At 47.1% G+C, this 17,912-nt stretch overlaps 1 protein-coding gene across 5 annotated transcripts in view; it reads left to right on the top strand.

Moving 5' to 3' along the window:
- anks1b (ankyrin repeat and sterile alpha motif domain containing 1B) overlaps nt 1-17,912 on the top strand; it is a 47,719-nt gene that overhangs the window by 20,851 nt on the left and 8,956 nt on the right. For 3 of the 5 annotated variants that reach the window (XM_077594453.1, XM_077594452.1, XM_077594451.1), the window contains exons 11-19: nt 385-523; nt 2,350-2,483; nt 4,092-4,284; nt 7,754-8,181; nt 8,253-8,378; nt 9,211-9,280; nt 10,447-10,553; nt 11,760-11,858; nt 12,809-12,961. In XM_077594453.1, the coding sequence (XP_077450579.1) occupies nt 385-523; nt 2,350-2,483; nt 4,092-4,284; nt 7,754-8,181; nt 8,253-8,378; nt 9,211-9,280; nt 10,447-10,553; nt 11,760-11,858; nt 12,809-12,961 (1,449 nt within the window). The remainder of the gene's footprint in view (nt 1-384; nt 524-2,349; nt 2,484-4,091; nt 4,285-7,753; nt 8,182-8,252; nt 8,379-9,210; nt 9,281-10,446; nt 10,554-11,759; nt 11,859-12,808; nt 12,962-17,912) is intronic. The other 2 variants (XM_077594456.1, XM_077594455.1) reach the window with 1 other exon arrangement.

The raw sequence follows: 17,912 nt of genomic DNA, 5'->3' as shown, positions 1-17,912 counted from the left end.
AAGAATGTGTCAGGAGCGTGGGTGGCGAATCCAATCAGAACGGGCGATGATGATGGAGAGGCGCTGTTTTGGGAAAGCGACCCGATGTGGCGTCTGGGAATTCCGTCCTTGTTTTTGTGTTGGAGAACACAAGATAAGAGAAGTTACTCGGCGTGTCCTTGCTTAAAAAAAAGAAGACACAATCTGATTGTAGCCATGTCAAACATGCATACGTACTTGATTTGAGGAAGAAGCTCTCAAGATATTTTTTTCTCATGCACAAAGTGTCTTTCATGCTTGGCTTTTCTAGGCCACATTGTTGACATTCTTGAGAGATGACTTCCTTATCTAATTTTTGTCTTGTGATGTTTGCCCATAACCGCCTCCCCCCCAAACCCACCCGAGGACCTAAAACAGTCGCCGTCATTGGACGTGTTCCCGCCTGAGGACGAGGACAACCCCTACGAGTCGGTGACCACCTCCGTGACACGAAAACCCTGCTCGCTGGACGTGGGCCAGCGATCCGACTCTCCGCCGCCGGCCGGTAAGTGGCGCCGCTTGCTCTTTGCTGCCATCCGGTGGAGCGGAGTCGTCGCCTTTCCTGTTTCCATAGCGACTGCGTGATTAGTGACACCAACGGGTAGACGCCGCAGTAATGTCGGGGTGACTCTAGGTCTAGGCTGTAATTGGTCGGTGCTGACTGAGGGAATTTCGAAGGGCTTCGCTAAAATCCGGGAATTTGTCAGCCTAATTGGGTGCCGGTGTCAACTCGCCCCTTTTTTTCTTGGTGAATTTATTTCCCGAGCTGCTAAGTGATTAATGAAGCTATTTTTACCATGTGCGGGGAAACTGGAGTACCCAGAGAAAACCCACACGGGCATGGGGAAAACATGCAAACTGCACAAGGATTGAGCCCCCTCCAACTGAAAACTTTGTGGCCCACCTGCCGTGTTTATTTATCCTAATATATTCATTTCATTGACGTTGATCACCGTCAATGGCGCCTGAGGAGTTAATAGAATATTTGAGGAGTTTCTGTTTTTGTCAGATTTTGTGCCTGATGAATATTTCAGCAGGGTTCCCACTTTTGCTTCAGTCTCCATTTTCTTTAGCAGCGGGCTTGGGGGATTTGTACCCTCCCTCTCTCCCTCCTCTTTTTTTTTTTCATTTGGTCTCCCCCTCCAAGCAAGCGAGCATCGTTATCGGAATCCAGCGGGTGGCTGTCAATCACCCGAGCCTGTCTTTGTATTTCACCGCCCTTGCTTTATTTCTCCAGCTTTCATCGTTGTACCTTTCTTGACTTGCAGTTCCTTTTGCAAGCAGGCTTCCTTAACTGGAACACAAGGGAAAAAAATTGAAACTTTCTAAATGTCGAACTGATTATTTGATGAGACGCTTGGCTTTTTCATCATTAGCAGGCTCATCTTGCTATAAATGTGATGAGCGTGTATTCGGGGATGCGCCTTTGCCGATGGAGACGAATGTTTTCTCCCTCCCCAAGCAAATTCAGGCCACCTCAGCGCTTTCCCACCTCCCAATTTTTCATCGGAAAGCGTCCGAAACCCCACGCAGGGGAAATTATCCACCACCAACTGATTTTCTTTCTTGGGTTTAATTCAGGGGATGTCATTTTTATAATTTGGTTTTATCTGTTGCTCGCCATTTAGTCATTTATGTGACCCGTTTCCTGTGTATTTAATATTTTAATGTCTACTTTGAAATTCCCTATTCATTTTCAACTCTTTCAGAGCCATTGAAGTTAATCGATCAATCGACCAATCATGTGGCTCTTTTCAACGTTGCTGGCCTATTGACGTCTATGGCATTAGATTCCTGCCACGATGCCATTAGCATAACGTGAAATAGCGCGTGCGATTCTGACACCCACTTCCCTCGCGATTCCTTTATTGCCTGCCACTATTCTCAACCAATCAGCAGTCAGGATGCAAGAGACATTTGGTTTGAACTTGAAATGAATCTCAACTGAATTTGGACCAAAACCCCACTTTCGTGCACCTAAAACTTTTTCAACGAGTTGTCCGTGCGCGCTATTTCACACTTTGCTTATGGAATCGCGGCATGAATCTAACATATCGACGTGCAGCTCTTTTGAATTAGGACGTGTGAACAGTCGGTTATTTGTTGCCACCCCTTCCAGTTCACATAGATTGTACCTCTAGCCTCGTGAATGGCCACTAATGAGTTAACAACCAAGTAAACATTTTGGATAAATTCATTTCATGAATTCTTGTCTGTCAGGCCTTGTTTTAAACATTACGCAATGATGGTTTTAAATATTACGCAATGATGTGGCGCACGATTTGCTTTGTGAGGGTGTGGCCTAATAGGTTTCTCTCTCGCCCCGCCAAGGTCACCCGTCCCACGGAGCCGACCAGGGGGAGCTCGGTGACCATGGCAACCTCTCCACGGGCCCCACTCCAGACTGCTCGCCCCCCTCCCCCGACACGGCCCTGAGGAACATCGAGAGAGTCATCCGCCCACAGGTAGCGTGCGCGCGCACCCCCGCCATCGTCAAAGCCACAGATGCATTATTGAATACATCGCAACATCCACCCACACCTGACGACACGCCGTTTTTTTGGGCGCGCATTTGATGGCGTTCCCGCGAACGATCGTTCACTCGGCCCTCCCGGTTCAAACGGTTTGGACGTTTGGCAGCTAACGAGTTCAAATTCTATTTGTAGGCATTCGGAAGACCGAAAACTGAATTGAGCAACGTGCAATAAAAGTGAGATTGCAGTCGACTCATCAACGTGTTCATTCATCACTTAGCTGCAAAGTGCGCGCCGCTTCATCATCGTTGCGCCTTTTACGGCGTAGTTGGCCTCCGGAGTGCCACCGCGCCGGTTCTCGCCACTTCCCGAAAGCCTTTGTCGGCGCTTTTTGCTCATTAACTCACCCGTGCGCGCACTTTGCAGGTCCGTCCGATGCTTTGGTGGCGGCCGCTGGCCTAATGAACACGTCACAGTTGATTAGAGACGGATTTATTTGCAAATCGGCACAAACACGCCAAGCGCCACGTCCCGTCGTGTGTCGTTTATGTCGGTGCGTGCGTGTGTCGTCTCGCACAATTTGTGTTTTGCACGGATGTGTACGTGGAGGTTTCGCACCTCACAGTATTTGTCACCCAAAACACAGTGTGAGCGTTGGCGAGTGCGTGTGTGTATGCCAGGATGATTTTTGCATAATAATCAATTGACATGGACTGATGATTAGCACATTGCTTGGAGTTTGGAGACCAAAATATACTTTGCTTTGAAGTCATTCTTCCAGTAATGATAGTAGCGAGGTCCCAGATCCGATTGGAATCGGGTAAAAAAAAAGAGGTGTTTTTTAGCATTTTGATGATTTATTTTTAAGTATGAACTCATTGTCCGCCAATGATTGCCGGCAGCCCTCCCAGTCAAACTGGATTGGATGGCTATTGCCCTCAATGGCAGTCAAACATGATCACTGACTTTGATGGCAATCCAGAGGTATATTTTTTGGGGGGATACATAAACAAATAGATAAACAAACTTTGCAGAACAGAGAAAATTTCCACTGAGAATGCATATAAAAGTCAAGAAAAGCATCAAATCAACAGCTCATTGCATTATTTCTTACGTACATTCTAACAATCCAGAGGGATATTGAAAAATATGCATATAAATGACATTTTATACTCTATTTTCATATTCGTAGTCGTGAAACAAACTTTGAGGAACAAAGAGAGCATAAAAGTCAAAACAAAATAAAAAATCACATTACAGAGAGTTCTACCACACTGGACTATTTCATTTTATTTATGAGAAGCAAATTTGAACGTTATTTGTTCGCCACCTTATTTTTTGCTGCATTATTTTGACTTGACTATTTTTCCGAGGTATTAGACTGAGAAAGATCCACAAATTGGGTCATTCGGATTGGACTCGCACGCAAATAAATGCCATCGGTAGATCCGTTGGTGATGTGTGAGATAACATTTAATGACTTGTGAAATGACATGTTTTTATAAAAGTCCCACTTGATTAGAAGTCATATGAGGAGCTAGGCTATGAAAAGGATTGTAATTTCTAATCTGAAAAAAAAACAATGTTGTTCCGCTTCAGCCCAAACAGCGCACGTCTCTGTCGTCATCCCTGGACGTCCAGCGGCCCGTCAACCACAGCGGTGAGCCCAGCGAGGTCAGCTCGTCCCTGGGTTACGCCAGCTTCAGTACCAGCCCTCCGCTCAGCCCCAACCAGGACCGGGACTCGGCCGAGTCCGAAAACGACTGCCCCCTGGCGGCCGGGCCCGCAAACGGTGAGTTTGCCTTTTCCCTCCTACGCCCGTTTCCTTCCGCGCTGACCTGCTCCGGCGTCGCCCTGGCAACCGGGATTCTTGTCGTCATGGCAAAGACGCGGCCATTGACGGACAGCTGCGGAAAGATGTTTGTGCGAGCGGTTCGAAGGTCTCGCGCGAGTTTTGTGCGCCTCGTGCGCTGATCATGCGCGCCGACCGCCGTGCTATTTTGGCACTCGGCATTTCTTTTCAAGAGCTGTCGCGTATTGATCTCATGCTTCTCTGAGGGTTTTTAATAGCGCGCAGGAAGTGGCTGATGACTGACGCCAGATGGGGGACGGGCGCCGGGTCATGGCCGATTTGTTTCGGTTGTTGTGGTCGCTGGGGAAGTTTTTGTCACAAAATGGGGCTGTTGGTGTGATCTAGAGTGTCGGAATTCCATTTCTGGTCAAATGTCTTGTTGACCTCAATACGGTTATATTTTAAATTGGGTTTCTCCGGAAGGTGCAGTTTTTGTTCATTCTTTGCAGAGGATAAAGAATGTGTGGGTATTGTTCAAGGTTCAGCTGATAGTGTTTATTTTCCAGTCTTTGTAGCTTAAAAGGACAATATTGTCACACTTTCCGTTGTTGCATTAAGATAAAGTGACTTTTCTACCATTGACAGTTGACATTTTATACCTTTTGCAGACTTCTATTGTCTTTTTTGTCATTTCCAGCCTTTTTTCCCGCAAAATGCGTCTTATATATGTAGCTCTATTTTCTATCTTCCCTCGCTGGTTTCGACCGCACTTCCTCCTCTCTCGCTCTCCACTTATTCGCTTTATAAGGTCTATTGTGGTGTTGCCATGGCAACATGTGGCTTGAGAAGGGAAAAAAGGGAGCCGCGTACATACGTGGGTACAGCAAAGAAAATTCTAAAGGATGCTAGGTGAAACAAAGGAGTGGGTGAGAGGAAGAGAGAAAACGCTGCCAAACCAACTTACCCAGGTTTTCCCAGAAAATGGGGCCATTGGAGCTCTCCCCCAGATTCTTCCTCATCCAAAACGTTTATGCAACCTACCCTTCGCCCTTTAGTGGGCGTCAGATTTCCAAGCAGCAGCAAATCCATCGCGGAGGCTGATGCGTAATAGTGTTGGGGGTGGGGTGGGGGGTTCCCCCTTTGCACCTCTGGCAAAATGTAAAACTTGTAAAAACCCAGAAGAAATGCAAAGTGAGGTCTAATTTTGGTTCCAAGCGATAACGGAAACGACACGGAGCTTCTCTCAGCAGCGCTAGCTCCACAATAGCGAGTAAGCGAGCGTCATTAAAGTGATTTATTGTGTTTTGGAAGCGGCTTACTCGGAATACACACAGCACCTCTGCGACGCGCAGCCCGAAGATTTCCAAATGAGGCGGTTATGTCAAAAGCGCCGGCACCGCCGTGCAAATCTCGCCGCCTTTCGCGCTAAGCTCCGACACAGACGCTCGCCAATCCCTCAAAGTGCGCCCAAAGAGTGAGAATACAAAATTCGACGCGTTCCACTCGCACTGGAGCGCAACATTGTCAGAATCTTTCGGTAGATAGGCCAATCCATTTGAGCTGCCCGACCTGGCAACGACCGTTTGATCGCCGCCGGCCTTCAATTCAAATGGATTCGCACATTATTGCCGTCAATGGCAGCGCACAGAATCTAGAGACGTTCAATCGTCTGGAGACAGCGCAAATTTCATCTCCGGTGCCGACTGGCGCCTCGGTTATTACTTTTAATAATGTTCGCCCGACACGCCGCGATCAGTTATTTGTACCTGGCCTCCCATGTGTTTATTTATAGCCGTCGCATGTGTCGGCTTAATTAAGCGATGAGATCTTCCTTTGCAAGGACAACAATGCATAAATTACAGCTACATTTAGTGTCCACTGGGACTTCTAAATAAAGGAGCTTGTGATTTTTTATGTATTTTTTTCCTCTTCCTAGCATCAATTTGTCGGTTGCGCAATGTTTTCTTTGGTTCGCCGTTATATCTTTGTCAATTTGGATTCATTTCAGGTCTTTCACGTCTATAGTAATCGCTAGTTGTGTCAGATTTATATGATGTGTTGACTGATTTGGAGGCTGTTTCTTGACCAATCACTTCAAAAAATATATTTACTCATTCTTCCCCTGCGAGATGCACCCTCTTACCAAGTTTTTTGATACTGAATTTGAGTTTGATTTATTTAATAAGGGACAGCACATATTATTGAACATATTTATATTCATGTTAATGAACATATATGTAAATATGTCAGATTCTAGCCAGGGGCTAATGTCCATCTTTAGTCCCTTGTGCAGGTTGAAGATAAACGATGACTACACACTAGACACACACACACACACACACACACACACACACACACACACACACACACACACACACGGCACAGTTTTAGACAGCGTTGTGATCGCAATTTTGTTCGTCTAACAGCCAGGCTTAAAGATGATTGGCCAAGAGCTTCAGAGACGGGAGTTCATGCATGTAAATTGGTATTGAGAAGGTGCTTTGGCTGAATGCACTCTCTTTGAAGGGAACTACACAGTCACCTCTAGAGCCAGCCCTTGTTGATGTGTTGGAATTTTTTTGCACAAAATCTTGCATACTGTCACATATAAGGCTCCATTTTAATAGATTTGAGAAGATTTGATTCCCTTAAAAATAGTTATCCCCACTGCGTCACATTTCATGTATTTATTCCGCGCCCTAACTCGTCAGCCGCGTGAAATTCTGCGGTCGCTTGTCACGGGACGAGCGCGACTTGTACCAACAACAATCGTCATTGTGCTGCCGGCGGCGGCGTGCCGGGACCTGCGTACACACGCGCATGTGTGTGTGTGGGGGGGGGGGTAAAAAGAAAAAGTGAAAAGTGAAAGGCAGACGGTGCTTGTTCGGTGCCCCAAAGCTGGCGAAAGCTAGTTCTGTTAAGTGCTCTCTGCTGGTTCTACTTGAAGGTAAGCCACTAGGCTGGGACACACATGCTTAGATTTAGAAGTACACACTCTACCCACTGATTTGATTGCTGTCAGCTAAACTGTTTTTTTTATTTAGTATTTTTTTTGCCTCCGTCCCCCAGCCTCCTCCTCTCAGAGAGCTAAAGTCGTCAATGGTGCTGCGGCCCGTTGTTGCCATGGCGACCGAGCCCTTCACCTGTTGGCGACGGAACGGAAACGCGGCTAACTTTAATGACGCGTCTTCTTCCGTCACTTGTATTGTTATGGCGATGATTTTTGTATACGCAATTCTTTTGCCTTTTCCATCCGAAATCAGGATCGAAAATCGGTAATTCCAAATTAAGTGTATTTTGTCGTTTCACCGAATCGTTTTAAACCTTTTTTTCGCTATCTGTTGATATGTGCGAGCAAAGGCTTACCGTAAAATAAAGCCAGAGCCGTCCGTCCGCTGATTAATTTAAATTCATACGTGCACCGTTTCAGACAATTTTGACAAGTCAGGAGTTGTTTTTCCCTCCGTAGACCACGAGCCGTTGCAGCTGGCGCCGGAGGACCGGCGTAAGAGCCACATCCCCGAGGAGTTCGTGGGCCTCCTCCACGGATCGTCCCCGGCCTGCGAGACCCCCGAAACGCCGTACCACCTTTACAGCCCCAAAGCTGGCCAAAAAGACTCCACGCCGACCACCCAGAAGCCGAGCCACAAACCCCAGGCGGTCTTCCGGACCGTGTTCTACACCAGAGTCAACCAGGATCTGACCGATTCGGCCGAGCGGCGAGGAGACGGGTTTGCCGATCGCGCGGGAGTTAGCGCGCCAAAGGCTTCGGGCTACGAGGAGAGAGCCTGCACCCTCGGCAGGATGAGGTCCGTTCCCCGCGGCGTTCTGGACCTCCAGCTCTCCAAGTCCCTGTCCAAGTCTGACTCCAATCTGGTGGCCGTGTCACCGATCCAGGTGGGTCTCCGTTGGTTTTGTCGCCGCTTTCCCACGACGCCTCACTGTCCGCGTTCACGTTTTCCATCCAGGAGGAGAAGATTTGGGACTCTGGATGTCGCGGCCATGGCTCCGGAAGACCCAGCGGAGGCGGCTGCGGAAATACGCCGGCCGAAAAGCTGGAACGGACGCCCTCATTTACGGCCGAGTGGGAGGAGGTACTACCAGTGTTACCAGTTCTAGTGCCATTGACGACAAAGGACGTCCGATCCATTTGAACTAGGACTGTTTCCCAGCTGAAATAGATTGGACGTGTCTCGTCGTCATTGGCAGAGGCTTATTGCTGCTTCCTGATTCCATTTCTGGCATTTGAATGAACATTTTTTTTTGTCGTAGCGACCGAAATCTGTCAGCAGGGGGCTGTAGGGGCTAGCATGCCGGAGACCCTTCATTTTCCTTCAGTGTGCTTAATTTTAAAGCACATTTCAATTGGTTTCCACCAGCACTTTTTGTTTATTACTGCTACTAGTTATTGTGTTGTATTGATTTTGAAATACAGTAACAATGAAGTTTTTTTTCTATGTCATTGAATGAAAACAGTTGGACTTACCTTAATTAACTCCAGAACTTCAAATTACACCCCCCCAATGTTAAGTCATGGTAATGTTTAAAAATGTAAGTTTTATGTCGAACTTTAATCCAGGTGTGCCACCTTCCAGTCAAAATAGACTAAAAGTCAATCATCAACGGCAGAAAATGAGTTAACCGTACCAATGACGCCGTGGGAAAAATCCCACATCTGCGGCGTATATTAGCATGTAAAATTTAGGAGCATTCCTGCTAATTGTGGCGACCTTTGCGGAGTAACTGCACACGGCAGGAGGGCGAAATAAGAATGCCTGGAAGGCACGCTGCGTTCGGGGAACAACGCGGCGGACCAAAGTGACACATTAATAGCCATTCCGGCGTTCGTTAATAAGACGGGCACTGTTGCTGATTTGCTGTACAACTGGAGCTAATCAGGCATCTCTCTCTTTTGTGCTCAATCAGATCGACAAGATAATGAGCTCCATCGGTGCCGGGATAGGCAGCGGACTGGACGCCAAAGACGTCGATTCAGGTCAAATGCACACAAGTTTCAAAGAATTCTTTTTTTTATGATGAAATAGTTTGTTTTGACAGGAAAAAAAAGTGGTTCTAAGAACCGTTGATCATTTTTTCCATTTCTTTCTCTGCTTTCGCCACATTCTATAAAAAACTGAATCGTGTTTCAAGAAAGATAGTGACAAACTATAAACAAGATTTATGCAATTTTTGTTGTTGTTGAGAAATGGCTTTAGTTGTAATACTATTAGCATATGATACCCGGAATTGACTTATAGTTCTATTTTCAAGAAAAGTCGGAACGTTAAATGAAATGCACGGAAGGTTTAATATGCTATTTTCATCGCCACGTTCCGAGCGACCAATAATATCAATTTGTGTATGAATTGACCGTATTTGAAACTCTTGACGTACGTATTTTTAACCGTGTGTCTTCTCATTAGTCCTCTTGGTGCCATTAGCCCCTCCGTTTCTTCTGGTATGTTAATCCGTTGCCCGCACTTTATCATGGTTACCCACCAGAACGACCCCCTGCGTATGTGCGAGTTGGTGGTCTCGTAGAGCAAAAAAAAAAAAAAAACGCCTGGAAATGTTGCGATGGCAACGATGCGCAAGCCCAGCGCGAGCAGCGCAGTGGCGATGGAGGAGGAGGAAGAGTGAAGAGGATGAGAGGAGGGCTCTGAGAAAGAGAGAGATAGACTGAGGGTGGGGGGCGGCACTAGCATACAGATGGACGTGGGAGTCCTTCATGAAGCCAGCCTATAGTACAGAGCGCCATCTCTCTCCTTTTAGCAAACACACATACGCACGCAGGGCAGCGCAACAGCTGAGCGAGCGAGCAGCTGCTCCAAACGCACAGCGACTCCGCTAACCTCCGCTCGCCTCCGGGCAGGATTTAACAGCTAGGACGCAAGCTCGTTTCCGGATACAACTTCCGTCCTCGCCCCTTTCGCTCCGTTCGTCTCGGTCCAGTCGCGGCTCTGGGCGCCCACCAACCATGCTTGTAGCATAGCCCCCCCCCCTCCGCTCCCGATTTTTCGGAAGGCATGGCCGGCTCGTTCGACAGCCACGTTGCCCGCCACAACATGATGTGGCAATGCCAGCTGTCCCAGCCGGACTGCCGCTGCTACCGCGTGGACGGCTACTCCCTGCTCAAACGTTTGCCCCTGCATCCCCTCATAGGTCCCCGATGCCCGCTGCAGTCCGTGGGCCAGTGGCTGGACTCCATCGGGCTGGTCCAGTACGAGAACCACTTGCTGGCCAACGGTTTCGACAACGTCCAGTTCATGGTGAGTGCCATTTTTTAAGTCTTTTCTCGATGCTCTCTTGCGGAAGTTGTCAGGCAGGCTTCCTCCTCTTTGCAGCCTCCCACGCGCGCCTAGCCAGCGCCCGTTCATCCGATGTGGCTTTTTTTTTTAGTTCCGAGGAAGAATAAATAAAGCACCTGTTGCCTGCGGATGCTCGACGACGGTGACGCAGGACCGCAGGCTCTGCGGCGCGTCGGGCGACCTGCGATCATGAGTCATTTTCACAAGAATCGATCTGGCTTTCACTCCACTTAGCACTCACGAAAAAGCAATTAATCACCCCTGTTTTTGAATGAGAATGGGGTTCCCGTGGCAACCGAGCAAAGTCGTCTCGCACGTGGTCAGGACACGCCGCTCGCTGTGCTTCGCCTTTTCGTTTCCTGTATTGCCGCGGTTTGTTTTGATGTTTTTGAACGTCACGTCAGGGCAGTTGGTTTCTCCCCCATTGAAAATTAAATTATAAGTCATATCGATTATATTCTAATATATAGGAGTAAAAATTCCATGACCCATTCAAGTATTTTGGCACCGGTTCGTGGTGGACTCCTTCCTAAATATTGGTTCATTTCATTTTCCACGCCATTTGTCTGCGTTTTGATTCTCGTTAACCATAAAAAATGCTTATTTCACTCGGATAAAAACAAGTTGGATTCTTCCCTTTTTCTATTATTTTTGGATAATCATCAGTTTTTTAATCAAAATGCAAACATGTCTAAAGGCTGGATACGTTTCAATTTCCAACATGTACTGGTGGGAGTAAAAGATAAAGAAAAAGGGTCGCTTAGCAACCATATTTTGTTCGCATTTTGCGCTAATTAGCCATAGCTGTCTTTTGACCTTCACCTTCCATCCCGCCTGGCGTACTAATGAAGATACTATTTCATTAGCTGCCATTCCTGGCAACAGCCGTCGAATCCATTTGAACAGGGAGGCCTGGAAATGAATAAAAACTAATGTTCAATCGCTGGCAGCCTCCCAACTGAAATGGATTGGACGTCTACTAGTGATAAACCACGAGGAATTTTCCACTCGCGGGCCCACAAATAAAATACGACGAGCATTTGGTCGTGTCTGAGTACTTGAAACAGGCCACGTGGCAAACTTTTTTGTCGGAGACTTGGAGGGTATCGAGTACCCCCGCCGCCGGCTCACTCATCCACACGCTAAATACAGTGTTTGTTTTCCCAGGGCAGCAACGTCGTGGAGGACCAGGACCTGCTTGAAATCGGCATCCTCAACTCGGCCCACAGACAGCGCCTCCTGCAGGCCATACGGCTCCTGCCTAGGGTGCGTAGTACCGTTCTATACGAGTACAGTAATACCTCATTTATCGCGGTTAATTGGTTTCAATACCTACCGCAATAGAAAAATCACCACAATTTGGGACAGTGTTTAATGGCATATAATATTATTTAGACTTTTAAAAACCCTCTCTGCGATATTACTTAACTCACCCATTATAATACGGTTTACTATTCCTGCAGTAACAAGAATAATTGTTAAGGAATATATATGCAATAAATAAAGATGGTACTGTACTTGATGATAGTCTTATTATGAGATGTAACAACCCGTCTTTGTGCTAACATTAGCCTTGCCTTTTTTTCATATAACGAATGGTAGATTGATTGATTCACTCCCAAAAAGGTGAGCCATGGCAGCGCAAGTTTCCCCTTCTATGCATTTGCTCCTTCTTCCTCACTAGTAGGAACCGCACTACCAAAGGTAAACACTGCCTCTTAGTGGCTGGTGAAAAACTCCCATTGTGACTTTTTCTCCATCTTTGTATTACTGTTCCTACACTACGGTAATCCCTCGATTATTGCGTCTTCACTACTTCGTGATTTTTTTCCACTATTAATTAATTAAATTAAAAAAAAAAAAGTTAATAAAAAAAGCTAACTCGTGAGCGGAAGCCACTTTTGCTACTGGGACTCCGCACTGAAAAAAAAAAGTTATAATAGGGGTGACCCTACTTCGCGATTCTTCAATTATCGCGGCCATGTTTGGTCTACATTAACCGCGATATTCAAGGCGTTACTGTATAAACTTTTCATATGTATTTGGCGGTTGCAAGTCGCGACAGTCGGTCCGCAAAGTGGCAAGGTATTACTGTAATGAAGTCTTTGTTTTGTAAAGTGAGTGCAGATTTTCCAACAACTCAGCACCTCCTTCCTCGCTGGAGTGACAGCAATTCCTGTCACCATGTTTAAAGAGGACTCTGTTTTTTCCGACAGGTGAGACCCATCGGCTACGACGGCAACAACCCGACGTCGGTGGCCGAGTGGCTGGAGTCGCTGGAGCTCGGAGACTACACCAAATCCTTCCTGGTCAACGGCTACACGTCCATGGAGTTGGTCAAGAAGATCTGGGAGATCGAGCTCATCAATGTGAGTCAGCCAAGCTTTTCACCAGCGCTTCTGGAACGCGTGTAACGTTTCACCGACATTGGGGTGCTTAGTTAATGCTAGATTTCCTCCCCGGCGGAGGCTGCGCTGATGTAGCGATCAGCTGGAGGAGGCGCAGCGATCCTCGTTACATAAGCATGTGGGCCGCAAGATGTTTCACGGCGTCAGCGATGCCGCCCACGAGCTGCGTTTGCGTGCGCAGCTGTGGAATGCATATGGGCCACTCGGAGCGCTAGCTCACGTTGACACTCCTCCAATAAGGCGTGGAATCGCAGAAGTCTCTCACGTGTCTTATACGTATATGAAAATGCTCTTCGAGTATCTTCTGTCCCCTGAAATATGATGTGATTTATGTAATAGACAGCAGAAAGTGGAAATGCAGTGCAGTTAATTACCGCAGGAGGGTGGAAAAAGCACAAAATCCGATTAAAGACGTTGCTAGACGTGATGGCTTCATTTCGGAAGATGAGTCTTAAAAATGTCCGCAAGGTGGTGCTGCTTGCTTATCACGTTGTCTTGACAGGTTTTTTAATACAAGTGCATGATGTTGGAGTAGCAAGATAGGCAGTTGCATGGGCGGCTTTTGACTTTGGGGCTGCCATTGACGTCCATAGACGTCTGATAAACGAAGAGTTATTATTGCCTCTGTCACAGCTTTCTTAGCTGAAATTGGATGGCTTAGTGGAACACCTCGCCCTTGTGGACGTCTCCCTGCAAAATGGGCGCAGGGCTTTGACTTTGGAGAGAGGAAGTACACACGGGGCGTTCCATTCGTCCCGGCGTGTAAAGGCCCGTTCATTAGAAACGGGACGGGGCTTGTCCGCCGCATTCCGGTCTTCCACATTTTTTTGCCTGTGTGTGCGCAAATATGTGCAAAAGTAAAGCCAGGGCAGTTTTCCTCTGCCGCTAGCCTGTTGCCATGGCGACTGCCGGTTGCCGTAGCGACGCGGGACATGGTACGATAGCAGTTCATTGAAGTGTATTGGGCTAAGTGCACGTGTACCTGCGGCACTCGTGGCCGTGTGCCAGCCGTAGCGAGCGCCGTGTGTGCGCTTATCACCTTTTCTGTCAGGGCTCCAAGCGGACAGATTGGACGGCGTCCTGCTGACAGATGGTTCCGGGCTTTGAATATGGACAGCGGGATCACCCCCAAATCCCCCCCGCTACCATACACTTGCCCGTGAACGTCGCAACACACAGACTTCACTTTTACCCTTTCCTAAACAATTTATTCTTATTTTGAGGTTAGATGGTTATAAACGTGACGGCCAGCGAATGTGACGAACTTGATTCAACGTCAATTACAGGCAAATAATGGTTGCTCGTTGTGCAGTAATACCTCGTTTATCACAGTTACTTGGTTCCAAGGCTTGTCGCAATAGGTGAATAATTCCAATGTAAGGACAGTGTTTTTATAGTGTCTATTTAATAGTATTTGGACTTTTGAGACCCTTTCGGTACTATTATTTAACTCCGAAAGGTAGACACTGCCCCTTAGGGGACAGTGAAATACTCTCCAATTGTGACTTTAATCACCGTTATGCTATTAACGGACAAACTGCCACAATTCGATTCAAGGGCCTTCAACCGATTTTAATTGACCACCCAGATGGCGAAATTCTTTTAGATGCATTTAATTGATCCATATCAATGTAACGTTGCACTAGTTTCGATTAAAAATCCGAATCTTCTTATCCTATCATTTCATCACAACACATACGTTACACAAAAAAGTTCTTGACGCACATATGAGACATTCACTCCAAAGGAGTGACTCAAACATCCATATTTTTTTTTTACCTCCCTCGCGGCCCGCTTTCCCCTTCGCATCGATTGTTCCTCCCCCTTTCTTCCCTTTTCTCTTCCCGCTACGAGGCTATCGTGAATCACGTTGCGTCGTAGTAAGCTGACGGACGCAGTACGAGTGCCTGCCCCGCATCGCCATAGTGATGAGATGGCGAGGAGGAGGGTGGAGAGAGGGAGGTAGAGAGGGAGGTAGAGAGGGAGGTAGAGAGGGAGGTAGAGAGGGAGGCAGAGAGGGAGGCAGAGAGGGAGGCAGAGAGGGAGGCAGAGAGGGAGGCAGAGAGGGAGGCAGAGAGGGAGGCAGAGAGGGAGGCAGAGAGGGAGGCAGAGAGGGAGGCAGAGAGGGAGGCAGAGAGGGAGAGAGAGATCAGGCATAGACATGCAGCGGAGCTGCCGCAAGCCATGAAGAAGAGGAGCTGAGAACGAAAGCGTAACCACGATTAGGAGAACTATCGGACACACCTGACGGTACGTTGCCGTGACGTTTAAGCGTTATTCGGGAAGGTGAGCGCCGACACGTTTCGGGCCGCTCGTCGTACGCGCCGTCTTTATCGCGATTGCTGACTGTGGCAATTGTGTGAGTAAATGAAGGGGGTGGGGAGTCAAGAGATGAAGCTCGGTGCGTCCGTCCGCGCATCGCTCGCACTCCTAAAGTGTGGCGTTTGTTTACGTGGAACTTCCTAGAGTCCAGGCTAAGACCAGCGTTCATGTGTCAACTAAAACGGACGATGCCCGTCAAAGTTTGGAGAAAGAATTCTTGGGAGCCCTCCAAAAAGCTGCGTTGCGGTGTTTCCGTGTTGAGCGAGACGCAATCGGTTATCGGAAGCTAACATTGTCCACATTTGTGTACGTAGAATTGTATGGGAGTTGTATTTGTTTTTTTATTTATTTTGTAATCTTAAGGCAAAATGCAGCACAAGGCCAAAGGAGGTGCTGTTTTACACCACTTGAGACATTTTGATGGTTCGAGAAAGTTAATTGGCTTTCCCCAACCACTTCAAATTGGTTAACTCATAAACTGCCATTGGCGTTGACAGACTTCCTATCCTTTTGTACTGCGAGGGTTGGCAAAGAATAAACCAACTGCTTGCCAGCCTTCCGCTCTCCCAGCAATAAATTGACTTGGATTCCAAGCGGAAGCAGGAAAATAGCCACACGATTGGATGCCTATTATCGTCAATGGCACCAAAAGAGTATTAAGCAAACAACTTGAGCTTCCACTCGAGCTCATTTTTTCCCTCGTAGTGCTTGTTGTCATCCGCAAAGCCGGCGAGAGAATAAAACCCGATCCGAAGGCGGAAGCGAAATTTGAGGCATCCGTATTTAACGCAAAAAAATTGTTTGGCTTCTTTCGCCGTGACGGCACCGGCGCAACTTGAAGAGCACATAAATCATCTTGACACGAGCAGAGTGTGACCCAATTGCGTGACGTTTTAAAAAAATAAAAAAGGGCCACATCTTTGGGCTCCAGCTATCTTTAGGCGCTTGGACTGATGCGATTACTGCGGAACACGGCATAGCATATACGCCGTACCTTTGCGCGTTATGAAAGCGGCTTTATCTTTCCCCTGTGAAGTATTTTGGGAAGCCAGAAAATAGCATCAACTCTCATCCTAGTGTATACCGAGGGGGCAGGTTTCTCATTTTCAAGTTGATCCTGCAGCATTTAGCAAACAGTCTAGTTCCACTCCTCGCGCTATTAATGGAGATGCATCTGTCTCCGTGTAGGCGGGCCTCTTCACGCCGAGTCGCCATTGGCCGCTCCCATTGGCTACTGTACTGTTTTAGCACTTCCAACACATCGCGGCCTCTCTCAGTCGGCTCGTGCTGGTCGCCAGGCAACCACTTGCATCCGGCAGACCCGTTGAGCCCCCTTTCAAAATGTGGCTACTTTGGCAATGAATGGGTTAAAGAGACCATTGAATGGGTCTAACGTTGGCACTTAAATACGAATTGTTAGCCTAAAATGAATCCCTTTTAAAAACTCAGTATTTTAGGGGCAGTTATCCTCTTTATGACAGATGCTTGGCTTTTACTTCCACACTTACTGTGTTTTTTGGACTATAAGTCTCATCACCAGCCAATGCGCAAGGAAGTGTTAAAATATATGTAACATTTTTGAGAGGGCAATTTAACAATATTAAAATGGCTAAATAGGCATTTGTTAAATTAGTTTTCCAGATAACTGTAGCCTAAAATAAAAATGCATATATAGGTCGCACTTGAGTATTTGTTGCAGGCCCAGATAAACTGTGATTTAAAAAAAATAAAAAAAACAGTGCACTTTATAGTCCAGAAAATACTGTATTAAATTTCTTCGGGCCAGTGGGTGGGGAAGTACTTCCCGGTGGATAAAGTGAGTATAAGTAGCGATATATGTACTTATAAAATATACATTTTGGTGACCAATGATTTCAGTTTTGGGAATTTGCGGACTAGTTGCCATGTTCTTTTCCTGTACAAACAGTGAGTGTCTTAGAGACTTTGGAGTCGTTTTTTTTAGAGATTGTTTGACATCAATTTGATTTTATCAAGCAAAAGCGAGTTTGCTAGTTGAAAAATGGAACGTAATCTCGTATCGTATTGCTCCAAAACAGCTCTGAGACTCGCATCGATCAATATGATCTCCACTCAGAGTCCATTTGCAGCAATCTGACCCACTGGGATCGATTGTGGAGAAGTCAATGCACAATCTTGTGGAGGTCATGACCTTTCATTCCTCGAGCGAGCCCCCGAAAGTTGACCAGCTCTGTTGGAGTAGATTAAAAAAAAAAGAAAATCGGTGGATGATGTTTTGAGAGCATTTTCAAATTAATTTTCACTTTTTGGCATCGGGTCTCGTCGACAGCCTGTCCGGGCTTTCTTTATTTACGGCGGCTTAATCCGTTAATCAAGGCCGCTCCCACGAGATGAGCGCAGCGTCTGGCGGACCGGGGACTGAAAATCTGCTCGTTAACGACATCAAGAGCGGACGACATCGGGCAACGTGGCGCCGACCGGCCGCGGGTTATCGCCGGATGCGGCAGTAGCCTACCCTAACCCCCTCTTCTTACCCCGCCACCAAAAAATATAGCTTGACACATTCATGCGCTGTTGCCATGGTAACCGGTGAAGTTCTGCTTGGTGTCTG

This window comes from Stigmatopora argus, chromosome 23 (genome assembly GCF_051989625.1).
Source record: "Stigmatopora argus isolate UIUO_Sarg chromosome 23, RoL_Sarg_1.0, whole genome shotgun sequence".
Taxonomy (NCBI): domain Eukaryota; kingdom Metazoa; phylum Chordata; class Actinopteri; order Syngnathiformes; family Syngnathidae; genus Stigmatopora; species Stigmatopora argus.
Note: the sequence above shows the minus strand (reverse complement) of the source record. Positions and strands in the feature narration are given on the sequence as shown.